We start from the raw sequence: 18,013 nt of genomic DNA on the forward strand, positions 1-18,013 counted from the left end.
AAATAAATAAATAGATTTAAATAAATAAATAATACAATTATAAAAACATAAATTAAAAATATATAAAAAATAAATAATTTAAATAAATAAATAGATTTAAATAAATAAATAAATTATACAATTATACAAATATAAATTAAAAATATATTAACAAATAAATACATTTAAATAAATAAATATATTAAAATAAATAGATTAAAATAAACAAATAAATTAGAAAATTAGAATAAAATAAGTACATAAATATAAAAAAGATTTAAAATATGTAAACGAATATATTAATTAAGAATTAATAAATAATACACATTTTAATAAAATTACTAAATAATGTACTAATATAAAAAATAAAAATAAAATATAAAATATATATATATATATATATTAATAAATAAATAAATAAATAATAATCATGAGAATAAAATCAATCAATCCATAAATTATAAAAAATATATTAAACAAACTAAATAAATAGATTCAAATGAATAAATGTATGTATAATAAAATAAAATAGATAGAAAAAATTTAATATATGTATATATATATATATATATATATATATATATATATATATATATATATATATATATATATATATATATATATATATATATATATAGAATAAAATAAATAGTAAACATGTGAATAAAGTAAATAATTCAATAAATAATAAAAAATTATATTAAACTAACTAATTAAGTGGTTTATATTATTATATATAAACATGTAAAAAATAAACAGAATTAAAAAATAAACATGAGTAAAAAACAATCAATCAATAAATAATAACAATTATATTAAACTAAACAAATTGTTTGATTAAAATGTATAACTAAATATAAAGAAAGAAAGAATAGACTAAAAATATATAAATATATAAAATTAATAAAAAATAATATAATAAACTAATAATACAAATTTTAATGAAATAAGAATATATTATAAATAAATAAAAATTAGAATAAAATCAAATTTGAAAGAACTTTCACTTCTGTTTGAATTGAAACGAAATATTTTCCACGTAATATTTGACAGATTTATAATTAGTGACGGAGTAAATGGGGTGTGTATGAATGTAAATGAGCCGGACGGTGTGTGTTCTGAGAGGTTGAAAAGGCCTGCTTTAGTCAATCCTTTATATCAGTGGAGGCGCCACTGGGGCTGATACGGGCCGGCCTGTCCAACCCTAAGAGTTCTGTGAGCTTCAGTGGACCAGCACAACACCTTCAGCACAAGCCTCTTCACCTGCTTATCCACCAGCCCAATATCTCTCCACACCTCGGGCCGGGCTGCTCAAGGCTATTTATAGCAGAACACAGCCATCTGAACCGGGCTTTGTTCAGCCAACCCTCATACGTGGCATAGCCTCTGAATGTCAGACAGAGACCAGAAGATCCAGCGGCTCTTCACTATTGTTCTCTATAGGGTTGTCAACATGCAACTTTTTGCCAGACGCTTGTCTTCAAAGTCTTTGGAGAAGTAAAAACAGACCCGAGTCTATTACTAACACTGTTCAATAATGTTACGAACAACAGAACATCGCCTGATCCACTGCTTTCTGCAGCATTTAGGCCACGCCCACACCGGGGGGGAAACAGTCCAACTTTGACGCTTTTTAGTAGTACTATCGTTTTTATTCATATTTTGAATTAGTTTTTATTTTGATATATTCTGTTTTCATTTAACTTTTTTAAAATGTAGTGATTTTGTTGTGTTTTGTCATTTTTTGTTTTATTAATTTTTATTTCAATTTTAGTTATTTTACTATATCAAGTTAAACTAAATTAAAGTAATGATAAAAAAGTAAAAAAAGTATATATATTAACTTTAATAAAAATTATCTATTTATATTAGATATATTTTATCAATATTTTAGTATCATTGTAGATTTTATTAATATTTTGAATTAGTTTTTATTTTTATAGTTACATTTTTTATTTTTATTTTCATTTGACTTTTTTTTAAATGTAGTAATTTTTTTTGTGTTTTTGTAATTTTTTGTTTTATTAATTTTTATTAATTTTTTTGTTATTTTACTATATCAAGTTAAACTAAATTAAAGTAATGATAAAAAAGTTTTTAAAAAGTATATATATATATATAATTTTTTTTTTTTTTTTCTTCGTATCACTGTTGTTTTTATAAATATTTTGAATTTGTTTTTATTTTTATAATTTTATTTGACTTTTTTAATGTAGTAATTTTGTTGTTTGGTCATTTTTTGTTTTATAAATTTTTATTTCAATTTTAGTTATTTTACTATATCAAGTTAAACTAAATTAAAGTAATGCTAGCTGAAATAAAAAAGTAAAAAAGTATATATATTAACTTTATAATAATTATATATATATTAGATTTTAGATTTATATTAGATTTTATTAGATATTAGATTTATTTTATAAATATTTTAGTATCATTGTAGATTTTATTAATATTTTGAATTAGTTTTAATTTTTTTACTTCTATAGTTTTATTTTTTATTTTCATTTGACTTTTTTTTAAATGTAGTAATTTTGTAGTGTTTTGGTAATTTTTTGTTTTATTAATTTTTATTTCAATTTTAGTTATTTTACTACATCAAGTTAAACTAAATTAAAGTAATGCTAGCTGAAATAATAAAGTCACCAACTTTTATATATAGATATAATATATCATATAATTTACAATATATAATATATCATATTTCTATAATGATATAATATATAATGTTATGTATTTTATTTAAGGTAATGTTTGTCAAGCACTGAAAATGTTTTTAATAATGAACTACAATAACTCTGGTTATGATATGTGAAAGAGTGTCATTTCTATAATGATGTGGATTGCATTGCTCATATAATCATTGAGTTCATACGGAAACCTCTGACTTTGGCCATTTCACCTCACTGCTATCTACAGGAAACACCTGAGATAATAACCTAAAGCTGTGTGTTTCATGCTCTATTCTGTCTTGGTGAAAGGTTAAACGCTAGACTTTGAAAATGCAAAATCTAGCTTTATAAATCCTGTTCTAATCCTCACACTGCATTGTCAGAGAGCGCTTCTATAGCAGCACAATCAATGCAGACTTCCAGAATCCAGCGTGTCACCTTCATCGGCCGCAGAAAGGATATGAGTGTACTAAAATCTTTATTGATGCTCTTCTAACAGGATGAAAAGGGCTAAAAATATAGAGTGCAGATGTGGCACTAAACCGGAAGATGGCCTTCCCTTTGTTCAGTACTATAAAAGTCTGTTGAGAAAGAGGAGAAAGGTTAGTTAGCGCAAAAAAACTCAGCACTGACATTTAATATCAAACAAAACATGAACCTCAAACATTTATGGAATATGAGCATAAGGAATGTCCGTAAATGGCCTATTGAATGGTTTGCGCACACACAAAAAATCAGATCCTGTTTCATAAATGATGTGCATTATAAATATATCTTTACAGAGGACAAAAAGCATTAGATTAGTTTGTGGTCTGTAAGATTTTTTAATGTTTTTGAGTCTTTCCTGCTCACCAAAGCTGCATTTATGTGATCAAAAATACAGTAAAAATGTGAAATATTATTATAATGTAAATCATCTGTTCTCTATGTGAATATATAGTAAAGTGTCATTTATTCCTGTGATCAAAGCTGAATTTTCAGCGTCATCATCAGTGTCACATGACCCTTCACAAATCATTCTAATGCATTTACATATTTTTCAGAATTCCTTCACCAATTTAGTGCATCCATGCTTTTTTATATTTTTATACATTTGCAGAGGACTAACTTTAGATTACTTTTATAAAAGCTTTGAAAAGTTTGGGGTTAGTAAGATTTTTTAATGTTTTTGAAAGTCTCTTGCTCACCAAAGCTGCATTAATTTAATCAAAAATACAGTAAAAATATGAAATATTATTATAATGTAAATCATCTGTTTTTATGTGAGTATATAGTCAAGTGGAATTTATTGGGGTCTGTAAGATTCTATGTTTTTGAGTCTCTTCTGATCACCAAAGCTGCATTTAATTGAGCAAAAATACAGTAAAAATTTGAAATATTACTCCAGTGTAAATCATCTGTTCTCTATGTGAATATATTGTAAAATATAATTTATTCCTGTGATCAAAGCTGAATTTTCAGCGTCATCCTCAGTGTCACATGATCATTCAGAAATCATTCAAATGCATTTACTTATTTTTCAGAATTCCTTCATCAATTTAGTGCATCCCTGCTTTTTATATGTTTTAAAATATTTTTGTATACATTTGCAGAGGATAAACTTTAGATTACTTTTATAAAAGCTTTGAAAAGTTTGGGGTTAGTAAGATTTTTTCATGTTTTTGAAAGTCTCTTGCTCACCAAAGCTGCATTTAATTGAGCAAAAATACAGTAAAAATATGAAATATTATTATAATGTAAATCAGCTGTTTTCTATGTGAATATATAGTCAAGTGTCATTTATTCCTGTGATTTTCAGCATCATTACTCCAGTCTTCAGTGTCACCCTTCACAAATCATTCTGATGCATGAACCATTTGATACATTTTTCGGAATTCCTTCATCAATTTAGTGCATTCGTGCTTTTTTTTATATATTTTTATACATTTGCAATGTATAAAAATTCACAAATGGACAAAAGGCATTCGATTAGTTCGGGGTCAGTAAGATTTTTTAATGTTTTTGAGTCTTTTCTGCTCACCAAAGCTGCATTTAATTGAGCAAAAATACAGTAAAAATGTGAAATATTATTATAATGTAAATCAGCTGTTCTCTATGTGAATATATAGTCAAGTGTCATTTATTTCTGTGATCAAAGCTGAATTTTCAGCATCATCAGTGTCACATGACCCTTCAGAAATCATTCTGATGACTTTCGCACATTTTTCAGAATTCCTTCACCAATTTAGTGCATCCCTGCTTTTTTTTATTTTTCAAATATTTTTGTATACATTTGCAGAGGATAAACTTTAGATTACTTTTATAAAAGCTTTAAAAAGGTTGGTTTTTTTTCATGTTTTTGAAAGTCTCTTGCTCACCAAAGCTGCATTTAATTGAGCAAAAATACAGTAAAAATGTTCAAATATTACTCCAGTGTAAATCAGCTGTTCTCTATGTGAATATATAGTATTCCTGTGATCAAAGCTGAATTTTCAGCATCATCATCAGTGTCACATGACCCTTCAGAAATCATCAAATGCATTTCTCACATGTTTCAGAATTCCTTGATCAATAGTGCATCTTTTCTAAAGAACTGATTCCTTTCAAACGACGGTTACCAACGACCATTCCTGTAAGGGTGTATGAATGCATTTTTCAAACAAGCAGTAATTATAATGATAAAGCAGGAAGCAATACTCGGGAGTGCGCACAACAAGCAAATACATTGCTCCAGCTCTCGCGGGACTGGCGTCTGTCTCCACGGCTGAGCTTCTCTCCCCGCGCTGCACAAACACGCGCTCGGTTGCCGAGGATTCATGGCCCTCGCAGAGCTCGATTTACGCCATCTCCCCATCGCATAAATAATGCCAGGAGTCACGGCGCAGAGAATAATTGCAGACAGGCACATCAGGGTCAGCATATTCTAGCGCTGCGAAGCCCTTTGATTGCGCGGCGTCTTCCTCAGCGCGCCGTGGCCTTTGTAACCTCTGTAAATAGCTTGCTTTCTCTGCCCTTATGTTCTCTATTCTTATGTAACATCTAGGTCAAGTTTTGCCTGTGTTTGTTTCCACTTTCCTCGCATTTCCTCTGGGATATCATCTGCCAACTGCAGGTCCACATGAGCGGATTAGGAGAGTTACAGAACAAGGAAGAGAGGGCAGGGGGAAATCCGACCCAGCCACTGCCCTCGCCGTGCCTTTAAACAATGCTTTCCTGCGCTTAAGAAGTAAATAAACGCACAACGGGAAATCATATTAAAGCAATCGTTCAGTCAAAAATGAAAGGTCTGTCATCATCTGCTCACCCTCGTGCTGCTCAAAACACAAAAGGAGTTATCTCGCAGATTTCCAAGCTTTGAATGAGATTTGAGGCCTAAGGGCAGAAGCCAGATTTGAAGTGAACAAGCTAAATTTCCTTCTTTTTGTCAAATGAATTCAGAAGACCTGTAATACGGTGCACTAGAGGTACTGATGCGGATTTAAAAGAATGAATCATTAGTAATATTAGCAGTTATATCAGCACTGACACTATCAGATAAGAAGAAGAGTTTTGAACTAAACTTTGCAACACTGAATTATGTCTTGAGCTGCTTTAGGCTGAATTTAATTTGTTTCATAACTGATGAACTTTGCAACATCAACACTGTTATTGAACTGAACTGTGTTGAATTATGACTCTATTGTCTTGTTTAGAGATGTTTCACAGCTGAATTAATTTCATAATTGATGAACTATGCAACATCAACACTGTTATAGAGCTGAATCATCATTGAACTGAATTGAGCTGAATAATGACACATTTGTCTTATTTTGTCTACATTGAAACTATTATTGAAGTGAATTGAAGTGAATTGAGCTGAATTACAACATTACTGTTTTCTCTAGAGTTGATTATAGCTGAATTTCATTAATTTCATAACTGTTGAACTATGCAACATCAACACTGTTATAGAGCTGAATCGACATTGAATTAAAGGGTCTGAGTTATGAACTGAGTTGAACTGAATCAACACTGTTATTGAACTGAATTGAACCGAATCAACACTGTTATTGAACTGAATTGAAGCGAATCAACACTGTTATTGAACTGAATTGAAGCGAATCAACACTGTTATTGAACTGAATTGAAGCGAATCAACACTGTTATTGAACTGAATTGAAGCGAATCAACACTGTTATTGAACTGAATTGAAGCGAATCAACACTGTTATTGAACTGAATCAACACTGTTATTGAACTGAACTGTGTTGAATTATGAGTCTTTTGTCTTGTGTAGAGATGCTTTACAGCTGAATTGGCTTTATGCACAGCTGCACTACTTCCTGAACTTCAGCCAGCTCCTTTGTTTCCTGTCTGCCATTATTGGACAAACTGATTAATCCAGGTGTGCCTGACCTCTGTAGTAACAACAACAATAATCAGACACGCCTGGATTAATCAGTTTGTCCAATAATGGCAGACAGGAAACAAAGGAGCTGGCTGAAGTTCAGGAAGTAGTGCAGCTGTGCATAAAGCCCATTGAATTAATTTCATAATTGATGAACTTCAACACTGTTATTGAACTGAATCATCATTGAACTGAATTGAGCTGAATAATGACACATTTGTCTTATTTTGTCTACATTGACACTATTACTGAGGTGCATTGAACTGAATCAACATTGAACTGAATTGAGCTGAATTACAAAATTACTTTTTTCTCTAGAGCTGATTATAACTGAATTTCATTAATTTCATAACTGATGAACTTGCAACATCAACACTGTTATTGAACTGAATCGACACTGCTATTGAACTGAATTGAACTGAATCAACACTGTTATTGAACTGAACTGTGTTGAATTATGGCTCTATTGTCTTGTGTAGAGAAGCTTTACAGCTGAATTGAATTAATTTCCAAACTGATGAACTTCAACACTGTTATTGAACTGAATTGAGCTGAATGACGACATTACTGTTTTCTGTAGAGTTGATTATAGCTGAATTTAATTTGTTTCATAATTGATGAACGTTGCAACATCAACACTGTTAATGAAGTGAATTGAACTGAATCAACATTGAACTGAATTATGACACTATTGTCTTCTAAACAATGAAAACAAAACCCAACCAGAACATGATCTTGACAATGAGGAAAAAGGGCAATGAAAAAGCTCACGATCGGGACACATGTATGACAGGCAATATAACTTTTAGTTACAGTTATTATATTATTATTGACGTCTGTGTATTATTGTCTAGATGTGGCTGTTATGTAAGGTCATGTGCTCTGGATGCACTAATCCTGTGCGAATGGGGCTTAAGAAATACAAAACTTATTTATAATGATTTCTTTTATCTGGGAATGAGTGTGTGCTTGCAGAAATATCAGAGGGAGAGGCGAAACTTTTGGGCCTGTAACAGAAGGAGCTGTTAAGTGTCAATTCGTCTTTCTTAACGGCTTAGAAAAGTCTAAACAGGGCACATTTCCCCACTGAAAATGCCGTTTTAAAGGAGTTTTGAGTCAAAACTTTCAGCTGAAATCCATAGAAATGGAGATTTGTGAAGGCAAGAGCGTGTGCGAGAGAAGCCAGCGCAGCAGCGGTCGCATTAACAGCGGCTCACTGAGTCACGCTATTCATCCGTCTGCTATTCCTGTAGCAAACACATCCGCTGCCCTTTACTGACGGACATTACTGCGTTTTACTAAAACTTACCATGGTCAAATGAGGTAGCGTACCAGACTTACGGTAATTTACCAGGATTGCTGTGTTACAGGCCATAACAATATCATATATTCTGTAAAAAGTGTCTCATATAACGGAAAATCAGAATTAGTGTAATCAAAATATTTTATTTTTCATAATATTTCATTTATTTTATTTATAAAAGCCCTAAATAGTCATTTCCCTAATTCTACAACATTAAAAAATTACTTTTATCTTGATAAAAACGTGCGTCAATTCTGTTACCGTATCATACTTTGCATTTAAAGGTGCAGTGTGTAGTATTTATGAGGATATATTGTCAGAAATGCAATATGATATGAAACTCCTCCTGTTCGAACCACCCGCTCTGATGCTGCGTTCACACCAAACGTGAATAGAGCGTCAAAATCGCGTCTAGTTTGACGTGGGAACATTTTGAATCCATTCGCGCGTCCGCGGCGAATTGGACGCGCGTAGAAATCGAGCGTTTGAAGCGAAATAGACGCGTGTTCAAGGCGCTCCAGGAGAAATATGTCATAAAACACCACTCTGCCTCTTTTCATTTTCATTAAAAAAATGTATTAAGCAAGTTCCCCTATGATTACGAGCCATTTTTGGTGCCATATAGAACCTTTTTTTTTTTTTTTTTAGAGTGTAGCCGAGGAAAGGCTGCTCTCACCGGGGTTATGAACGGTGAGTGCCCGGTGATCGCCTGGATCTCACAACTCCAAAAACACAAGATTATTTTTTTTAAATAGGCGCTCTCTTTATAAATAAACCACAGATTTGAGCTTTAAACATCTACCTTCTCACCTGAAAAAGTCGTAAAACTACATTTTGTGACACAATAGTTGTATTTTTAAATTATGCAGGGTTTCTCATGACGTCACTTTACCACGTGACCGCAGCGAGCAGGCTCCTGATTGGTTAACGCGCCACGAATTGACGCCAAAGTAAAAAATTTTCAACTGGGGCATCAGACGCGATTTCGCTTCAAACGCGTGAATGCACAAAAGCACCACTCGCGTGTAACGCGCATATCGCACAAGACGCTCAATTCGCGTAATTCGTGTGAACTGGACGCGTGAATGAGGCGGATTCGCGTCCTTCGCGCCGCGCGAAACACGCCTTCTGCGCCGCAGGACCTCCAGACGCGCGTCAAAACACGCCTTTCCATTGACTTAACATTGAAATCACTCGCGCCAGACGCTCGATTCACGTTTGGTGTGAATGCAGCATAAGCGGGACTCGATCATGGATCCGCCGACATGAAAGTCAGACGCTCTAACAAGTAGGCTAAAGGCTGCAACCCCTAGCGTCAGTCACTAGATCGTCTCTTGAGATCAGAGGAGTGAGGTTTACACACACAGCGAATTCTAGCTGGCCTCCATTACATATACATAACTATGTTTTCAGTGGTGTATAAAGACGTTTTTATTACCTTAGAATGAGCCATTTCTATCTACACACACCGCGGGTCCCCTTACAGTGAAGCCGCCATTTTGTGGCGCCGTGTTTCTACGGTGGCCCTAAACGGACAAACTTCTCTACAGAGCACTAGTCACTCTCTGCTGTCTCAGACGACGACATTTTTGTCCTGTGTCGGCCACCGTAGCTTCTCTATGAGCTCCGAAGGGGAGGGGTGAGCGTTGGACGATTGCAATTCACAACCTCACCACTAGATGCCGCTGGTGGAATTATCTCGCACAACTACGTATGTAAGACACAGGAATTGATGTCACTTCCCCTCACTGATCAGATCTGAAGCACTGAGGTGTGTGTGTGTGTGTGTGTGTGTGTGTGTGTGTGTGTGTGTGTGTGTGTGTGTGTGTGTGTGTGTGTGTGTGTGTGTGTGTGTGTGTGTGTGTGTGTGTGTGTGTGTGTGTGTGTGTGTGTGTGTGTGTGTGTGTGTGTGTGTGTGTGTGTGTGTGTGTGTGTGTGTGTGTGTGTGTGTGTGTGTGTGTGTGTGTGTGTGTGTGTGTGTGTGTGTGTGTGTGTGTGTGCTCTCTCTGAGAAAATATTTTAATCTAAAAAGTTCTTATATCATGAGTTATTTTGTAAAACGTCAAAATTGTTACCAAAATATCAAAAGGAAAACTGATCACAGTGGGCTTTAAATCATGATTTCTTTAGTGCCATGTGCTCTTAACATTTATGCTAGCAAGTGGAGTTTTTGGCTAAAAAGGTTTAAAATGGTCAATCCTGTTTCCATCAAACACATTGCCTAATTTGTCTGTAACAGAGTTGACAAACAATACTATGAAGAAATTACTTTTTTATTAAAAGTAAATAACGGAGTGTCTATTCACACTAGCTCCGCCTAACAACGCCTGGGGGCCAAACAAGATTTTAAAAAGACGCATGTATTTCATGTCTTCAGTGGCGTAGTCAGTATAGCGTAATGCTGCGTTCACACCGAACGTGAATATAGCGTCAAATTTACGCGAATAGAGCGTCAAATTCACATATATCTCGTCTAGTTGGACGCTTGAACATTTTTAATCCACTCGCGCGCCTATTTCGCTGTAGACCAGCGAGTGGATTCAAAATGTTCAAGCGACTAACTAGACGAGATATAAGTGAATTTGACGTTCGTGTATAAATCGAGCGTTTGAAGTGAAATAGACACGTGTTCAAGGCGCTGCAGGAGAAATAGATAGATAGAGAAATAAATATATTAAACATTAATAGCCGCACAAATGTGGTTCAGGCAACGCCTACATTATCTTCACTGCATGTATATTTATAACAAACGAAATGTAAAACACAACCATGCCTCTTTTCATTAACATTTAAAAACAAATATTAAATACATTAATATGTGGTTCAGACAATAAGTGTGCGTATATAGGATTATCACTGTAATAAAATTAAATATGATATAAAACACGACTCAGTCTCTTTTTGTTAAATGTCAGTTTATGTGTGATCAATAATAGCCATTATAAAAGTATAAGTCAAAGGTATAAGAAGCTATACAATAAATAAAGCTAACAATTCAGTCAAACAAAGTCAGCGTTAGTCGGCTACAACGGTAAAGTTCAATAGCCTGAAAATATAAAGTTATGAAACTTCTCTTAGCTCACAACTCCACAAACACAAGATTACATTTTCCAATAGGCGCTCTCTTTATAAACAAACCACAGATTTGAGCTTTAAACAACTACATTCTCACCTGAAAACGTCTTAAAACTACATTTTGTGACACAATAACAGTAGTGTGTTTAAATTACTTCACCTCGTGACAGCAGCAAGCAGGCTCCTGATTGGTTAACGCGGCGCAAATTGACGCCAAAGTTCAGATTTTTCAACTCGGGCGTCAGACGCGAATTCGCTTCAAACGCGTGAATGCACAAATGGCACCTTTTTCATGAGGCGAAATCGCGTCCATCGCCCCGCAGGACCTCCAGACGTGCATCAACGCACCTTTCCATTGCCTTAATATGGGAATCACTCGCTCCAGACGATCTATTCACATTTCGCAGAATAAAGCTCAAGAATCGAGGGTTTGACACGATCGACCCGGGTTTGAATCCGCCCTTTGCCGAACTTTTAGAAAATGTTCTAAAAATGGAGATAAAGTGCCTAACGAAATGTGTAGGGGTCGGTGTAGGGGTTGCTTTTATTGGGCCATTAAGGCGGCATCCATTTTATAATTTTAATAAATATAATCATTTAGACTCTATGTTATTAGTGCATCCTGTTAATGTACAACAATATTGAGGTGCAAATAGCATGTATCTGGCAAAATAAAGTAATAAATCTAATTACTATTTACACATATTGCAAAGAACTACTTTTACACAGTGTAAATTGAATATATCACTATTTTCACTTAGTATGCTATTTCACTTCTGCAAAAAAGTGAAAATCTGCACCAAAAAAAAGGAAGTAATTTGTGTTTGGCAAGCACCGAATTACTCAAATGGAATATAAGATAGTGAACAGTTAACAAAATGCATCTCCAATTACAGAATCTGTAGTGCATTGCACATGCACTTTTTTCGGACCACAAAAGGAGAATTTTTTACAGATATTTGTATAATAGCAGTGAACAGTGACCAGAAAAAGACGCAAAAGTTTCACAGAATGATCCCATGTGACACGTGACGTATACTCTAAGTGTTCTGGGTTTGGTGAAAAACAAATTGAATGTATTATTTGACAAAATTCTTGACCTTGGCCGTTGGTTTTGTGCTCTTGAATGCAGTTCACTCCGACTCCAGTGAGAAATCAAGACTGAAAGATGCAACATGAAACACAAGCCTTGTGCCGTCTTCTCTAAGGTGAACATATCCGTCGTGTTCATGTTTCCATCTGTCAGCTGTCATTCTGACTGTCATCAGATCAGTGTTCTGCTCCGGAGATATTAGACTCACGGAAGAAAGTACACGGATGCTACGTGTTTCATGTTGTGTTTTTATTCATCTCGATTTCTCACAACTTTTTCTGAGCAAATCGGTGTGAACTGCAGTCCGTGTCTTCTGCTGTTAGATCAGCATTAAAGAACCATCTCAACTGGTAAATAACAGATATAAGATTATGATAATATCAGATTTGTCTTATTTTAAATAAACAGAGATGAGAAATAAACGTAAGTAAGATGTACTTTTGCTATGGTTAAATAGCAAAAAATGTGACGCGACCAAACTGTAGGGGAGTTTGTTATAACGCGCATGTTTTAACCCTTTCCACACATGCCAGAATGACGAAACTTAGTGTATTTACTAGTTGTCATGTCAACATTATTTAGAGAAAAAATAGCGCCAAAATTAAAAAATCTCTGGAAGATATCACTGAACATTTATTTAACCATAGCAAAAGTAAATTTCTTACTTAAGTCTAGTTTTCATCTCTGTTTTTTGTGTTTATTTAAAATAAGACAAATCCGATATTGTTATAATCTTATATCAGTTATTTAACAGTTGAGATGTTCTTTAATGCTGATCTAACACACGACCCGGGGTTTAAATCCCAGTTGTGCAGATGGTGTGTGTGTTAACACTGCGTTACAATCAGCCCCTATTAGAAATATGCCATTATATTCTATACTTTTATGAATTCTTTTGAGAAACCATGAGCAAAGGGTGAATAATGACAGAGTTAATGTTCAGAAATTATTCATTATTATTATGTTTTGAACTCTGCTGTATAGCTGTATTTAGCGATGTGTTTGTTGTCAAACTCAAAAATTAGTATATTTTTAATGATTAAAAAATGCCATTATTTTATTTTAAAAAGTTAATAAATTTATTTTGTTGACAAAATATTTTAGATTGTCTTGTATATTTTTTTGATTATATCAGGTCACATTTTAAGCTGTCATTTGGTCATGTTACATTGTACTCCACCGATGGGGCATGTTGTCACATTTCACTTCCATTCTTTCGGGGTAAATCAAGAAAAAAAGTACACACTGTATTAATCAAACAAAACCACATAATTGTACTAGACATGTGCGCAATTAGTGTGGGAAAAAATAAATCCTCTGAACCCCAAGTGGATTTACACAAACTGAGAAAGTCAAAAAGCGTTGACTCCCCTACATTTGGTCGTAACAATATTATCATCCAGGTCTAATCTGCTCAATGCATGAAGATATTAAGATTATAAACATAAACATTAACATTCTACAGGTGGTGCTGATACACTCACTCTCTTGTTCTGGAAGTAAAACGGATCGATGTCCTCCAAAGGGACGCCCACCAGTCCAGACGGAATGTCTCCAAAGATTCGCGGGAGCTGTTTCCCGGCCTCCAGGTCGGCCCGGGATTTAAGCGGCTCCACGTCGCCCAGGTCCTCCTTGTACTCCTTGGCATTGCGGGCCTCCTCCTCGGCGATCCGCTGCTCGATTCCAGCCAGGGACTCACGAGTGAACCGGTGTAGACTGTCAGGACCCGGTGGAAACAGTATGGCTGCCATCTTCTCATCCTGAGCCTCCTGTGCAAGTGCTTACTTCACAGCTGCGGAGGAAACAGGAACGCATTAATGCTCATTCCCAGTCACTGAAGTATCAACTTTCTCTCCAAGTATCCAATTAAAGTCAATAGCAGATCTGATCATTTGGTCTTTTTTGGCGAGAAACGAGAATGTTTGGTCCATGATTTGGAATAATTACGTTTTTTAAAAGTTTCTTCTGCTCACCAAAGCTGCATTTATTTGATCAAAAATACAGTAAAAATGTGTTTTAAACCAGCTGTTTTATATTATAATAATATTTCAAATTTTTTATGTGTTTTTGATCAAATAAATGCAGCTTTGGTGAGCAGACATTAAGAGACATCTTAATTATTTCAAACTTTTAACCAGCAGAGATATGAAATATGACTTTTGATAGCAGACCTATTGGCAAATCTTAGTTTGTTAAAATTCATTTTTGATGGTCTAGAGGAGATTATTCTAGGGTTTATTTCTCAAAAGAAACATCTTCGTGAAAAATCTTCTTAGGAAAGAGGTTTCTAAAGTAAATTAGAAATACTAAAAAGAGTAACTTAGAGGTTATCCTAACTTTAAAAGGCTTTTTTCAGAAATTCAAATTCTTCTCACGTTTTCTTAACCCTTAAATGCATACCTCAGGTCTTTAGCGACCCGGGACGTCATTCAGCACCCTCTTCCTCATTTATTTTTTAAAGTTAGACATCAACCTTCTTAGTATTCCTCAATCAATTCATTATAAACAATATAACAAGACAAAAAGAATGCCTGTTTTAACATTAGTTCTTTGTAAAAACTGTATAGGGTCACTAACGACCTGAGGTGTGTAAGAGTGTACATATATTTTTTTCTGCACAACAATAAATGAAACTATAATGACGAAATAAGTGCAATTCAGCTTTACTCCACAAGGTGGCAATGTCTGATACACACTGATGATGTGACGTTTCACTCATAGTCACCGCAGGCAGAAAACAAAACAATAATAATTTGAATCTGCAAAACTGGCTCAGATTTACTGCAGCGCAAGTACTGAACGCTATCAAATATTACTGTTACTGACAGCCATCAAAATATTGATTTTGAAGACGTTGAAAATGAGAATATGTTTGAGATGGCAAATATGAGCCAGATGTTGAATGTACTGAAATGAGCTCTGATGCTATAAAACATTTGCTCAAACTGAACCCTTCCAAACTACAAAAGGTAACAAAATATGCTTTATTTTATCCTTCTGTAATTGTTGCTCTAATATCAGGAGTTTTATATATTATCGCGGCAGGTAGAGATCTATCAGTGTTAGATACATATCCGGGTCGCTAATATGCAAGACAATATGTAAGAATGAATGGTGAAACAGTCATGCATTTCAGGGTTAAAGGGGACATATTATGCAAAATTGAGCATAATGTGTGTAAGAACCAGCCTATAATGGTTAAAATCCACCCAATACTTTTTTATAATCCCCATCAATCATTATCAATCTCTCATAATGAGCTGTTTCATTTCATATATTCATAAGAGTAGGGAAGCCACGCCCATGACTGGTGATGATTGGCCCTTTTAGCATAGACACGCCCCTGAGTGAGAAGCACAGAGACGCCATTTCTGTTCACTCGCTGTATCAGCGCTCGAGTATTACAATGTGTTACAACGAACATGCGAGTCTCATAGACTCAACACAGCAACAAAAAAATGCCAAAAAAAGTTGGTAAAATGTTATATAGTTGCGCAAATCATTTTACGGATGACTGCTTCACCAGTGTTTTTTATGTGTGTGTCCCTTTAAATGCAAATGAGCTGCTGCTCCCCACCCCCCTTCCAGAAGAGGGCGGAGTTGTGAAAAAGTAGTTTCTGAAGGACGGGTCAATACACTCTAAAAGAAAAAAAGGTTCTATATTGCACCAAAAATGGTTCTTGGCTCGTAATCATAGGGGAACCTTTTTTAGTGCTATATAGCACCAATTTTGGTGCTTCAGTGGTTCTTCAGCGGTTCTTCAGAGGTTCTTCACCAGTTCTTTGACTAAGGTGCTATATAGCACCTCTAAAGAACCGCTGAAGAACCACTGAAGCACCAAAATTGGTGCTATATAGCACTAAAAAAGGTTCCCCTATGATTACGAGCCTTTTTTTTTAGAGTGTACTAACACTCTCTAAGTTCTCTAACTTCATATCCAAAACAAGTGAGGATGGCACTTCATATTTTGTGAATGATTGCTAATGTCGTTTCTGAATGAGCAGAACGCTGTACGGCTAATCTGGCTAAAGTTAGCATCATCTCTGACTGTATTCACAGAGACTAGAGCTGTGTCGTTAGTTTTATCCTGAAAACGCTACCGTCTGCATAATTCACAAACCACAACTGCTTATTTCTGACATTTTTTATCTGAGTGAGATTGGCCTGTTTTGTTGTTGATGGAGTATCTGAAGCTCATGTAAAGGCTCCGCCCTCTTCTGGAAGGGGGGCGGGATCAGCAGCTCATTTGCATTTAAAGGGACACACACATAAACAACACATTTTTTCTCACCCAAATAGGGGCAAATTTGACGAGCTTTAATAAATGATCTGTGGGGTATTTTGAGCTGAAACTTCCCAGACACATTCTGAGGACACCAGAGATTTATAATATATAATTATAATGTATAATAGATCCGTCAGAACCTCGTTAGCGGTTTGATCCTGACGTCTCTTGGCACTGCTAGCGTTCAGCAGCTGGTCTGAGAACCGGACAGACACAACTACGACTGAACGTGTCTGCAAATAAAAAGACACTATTATCCACATCAGACGTGCTCCAGAGGGAAGTGAGCTCAAACGCTCTTGGGCCATCTGTTCCTCCGCTGGATTGGATGATTGGGCGAGAGATCATCTCTCATCTGTTCAGGCATGCGGTGTGGAGCCGGAGCACAATGGGAACATCTGCACACTGACACTCTGAAATCCCAGCCATGTTTGAGCTAAAACAATGGCGCTGAGTTTCAACAAGTGGCTCCTTGAACCCTGAATCAGATGTTTGGTGTAAACATTCGGCTCTCGTGGTTATTAGCAGAGCCGAGCGACGACGCTTCTCGATGGTAGAAGGGATGGAAAAGAGTTCGCTGAACCACAGTAGATGTGCTATTTTACAATTATTTATAGTTTTATTCATATGTACACTCTAAAAATTGCTGGGTTAAAAAAACCCAAGTTAGGTTGAAAATGGACTAACCCAGCAATTGGGTTGTTTTAACCCAGCGGTTGGGTTAAATGTTTGCTTAAAACAACCCAATTTCTGGGTTAGTCCATTTTTAAACCCAACTTGGGTTGTTTTTAACCCAGCATTTTTTTAGAGTGTAGAATTAGCTTTTATTTGTCTATTTTCAGTTCATTTATTTTCTTATGCACTTTGGTTATTTTTATTAGCTTTAAAAAAAATATATATTTCGTTTTAAATTATTTTCTGCTTCAGTTTTAATTTTATATATCCAGTTAATAATTTTATATTTTCAGTTAATTTTATTGTAATAATATTCCACTGAAGAGGCAAGTTGCTGGACCCAAGTGCAGTTTTATTTTAACATAAATCTTAACATAAATCAAAACATAAATCAAGGACTTGGCATTAACTATAACAAAACTCACCAACAGCAGGTTACAACATTCAATAACAGACAAAGAAACACGGCAAACATGAGGGCTTAAATACACTGAGACTCATGACAAGACAAGACACCTGTGCACACCGATCAGACAAGGAACCAATGACAGGACACGACACAAGATCAC

General features: G+C 34.9%; 1 protein-coding gene across 1 annotated transcript in view; it reads right to left on the reverse strand.

Moving 5' to 3' along the window:
* Positions 1-3,032: 3,032 nt before the first annotated feature.
* The window catches only part of LOC307119816 (sodium channel protein type 2 subunit alpha-like), a 65,508-nt gene continuing 50,527 nt past the window's right edge, over positions 3,033-18,013 (reverse strand). The window contains exons 2-3 of the mRNA XM_079806385.1: positions 13,969-14,276; positions 3,033-3,229 (exon numbers count right to left, since the gene is read on the reverse strand). Coding sequence (XP_079662511.1) covers positions 3,089-3,229; positions 13,969-14,235 — 408 coding nt within the window. The 5' untranslated portion in view covers positions 14,236-14,276 and the 3' untranslated portion in view covers positions 3,033-3,088. The remainder of the gene's footprint in view (positions 3,230-13,968; positions 14,277-18,013) is intronic.

This window comes from Gobio gobio (genome assembly GCF_949357685.1).
Source record: "Gobio gobio genome assembly, chromosome: 23".
In the NCBI taxonomy this organism is placed as follows: domain Eukaryota; kingdom Metazoa; phylum Chordata; class Actinopteri; order Cypriniformes; family Gobionidae; genus Gobio; species Gobio gobio.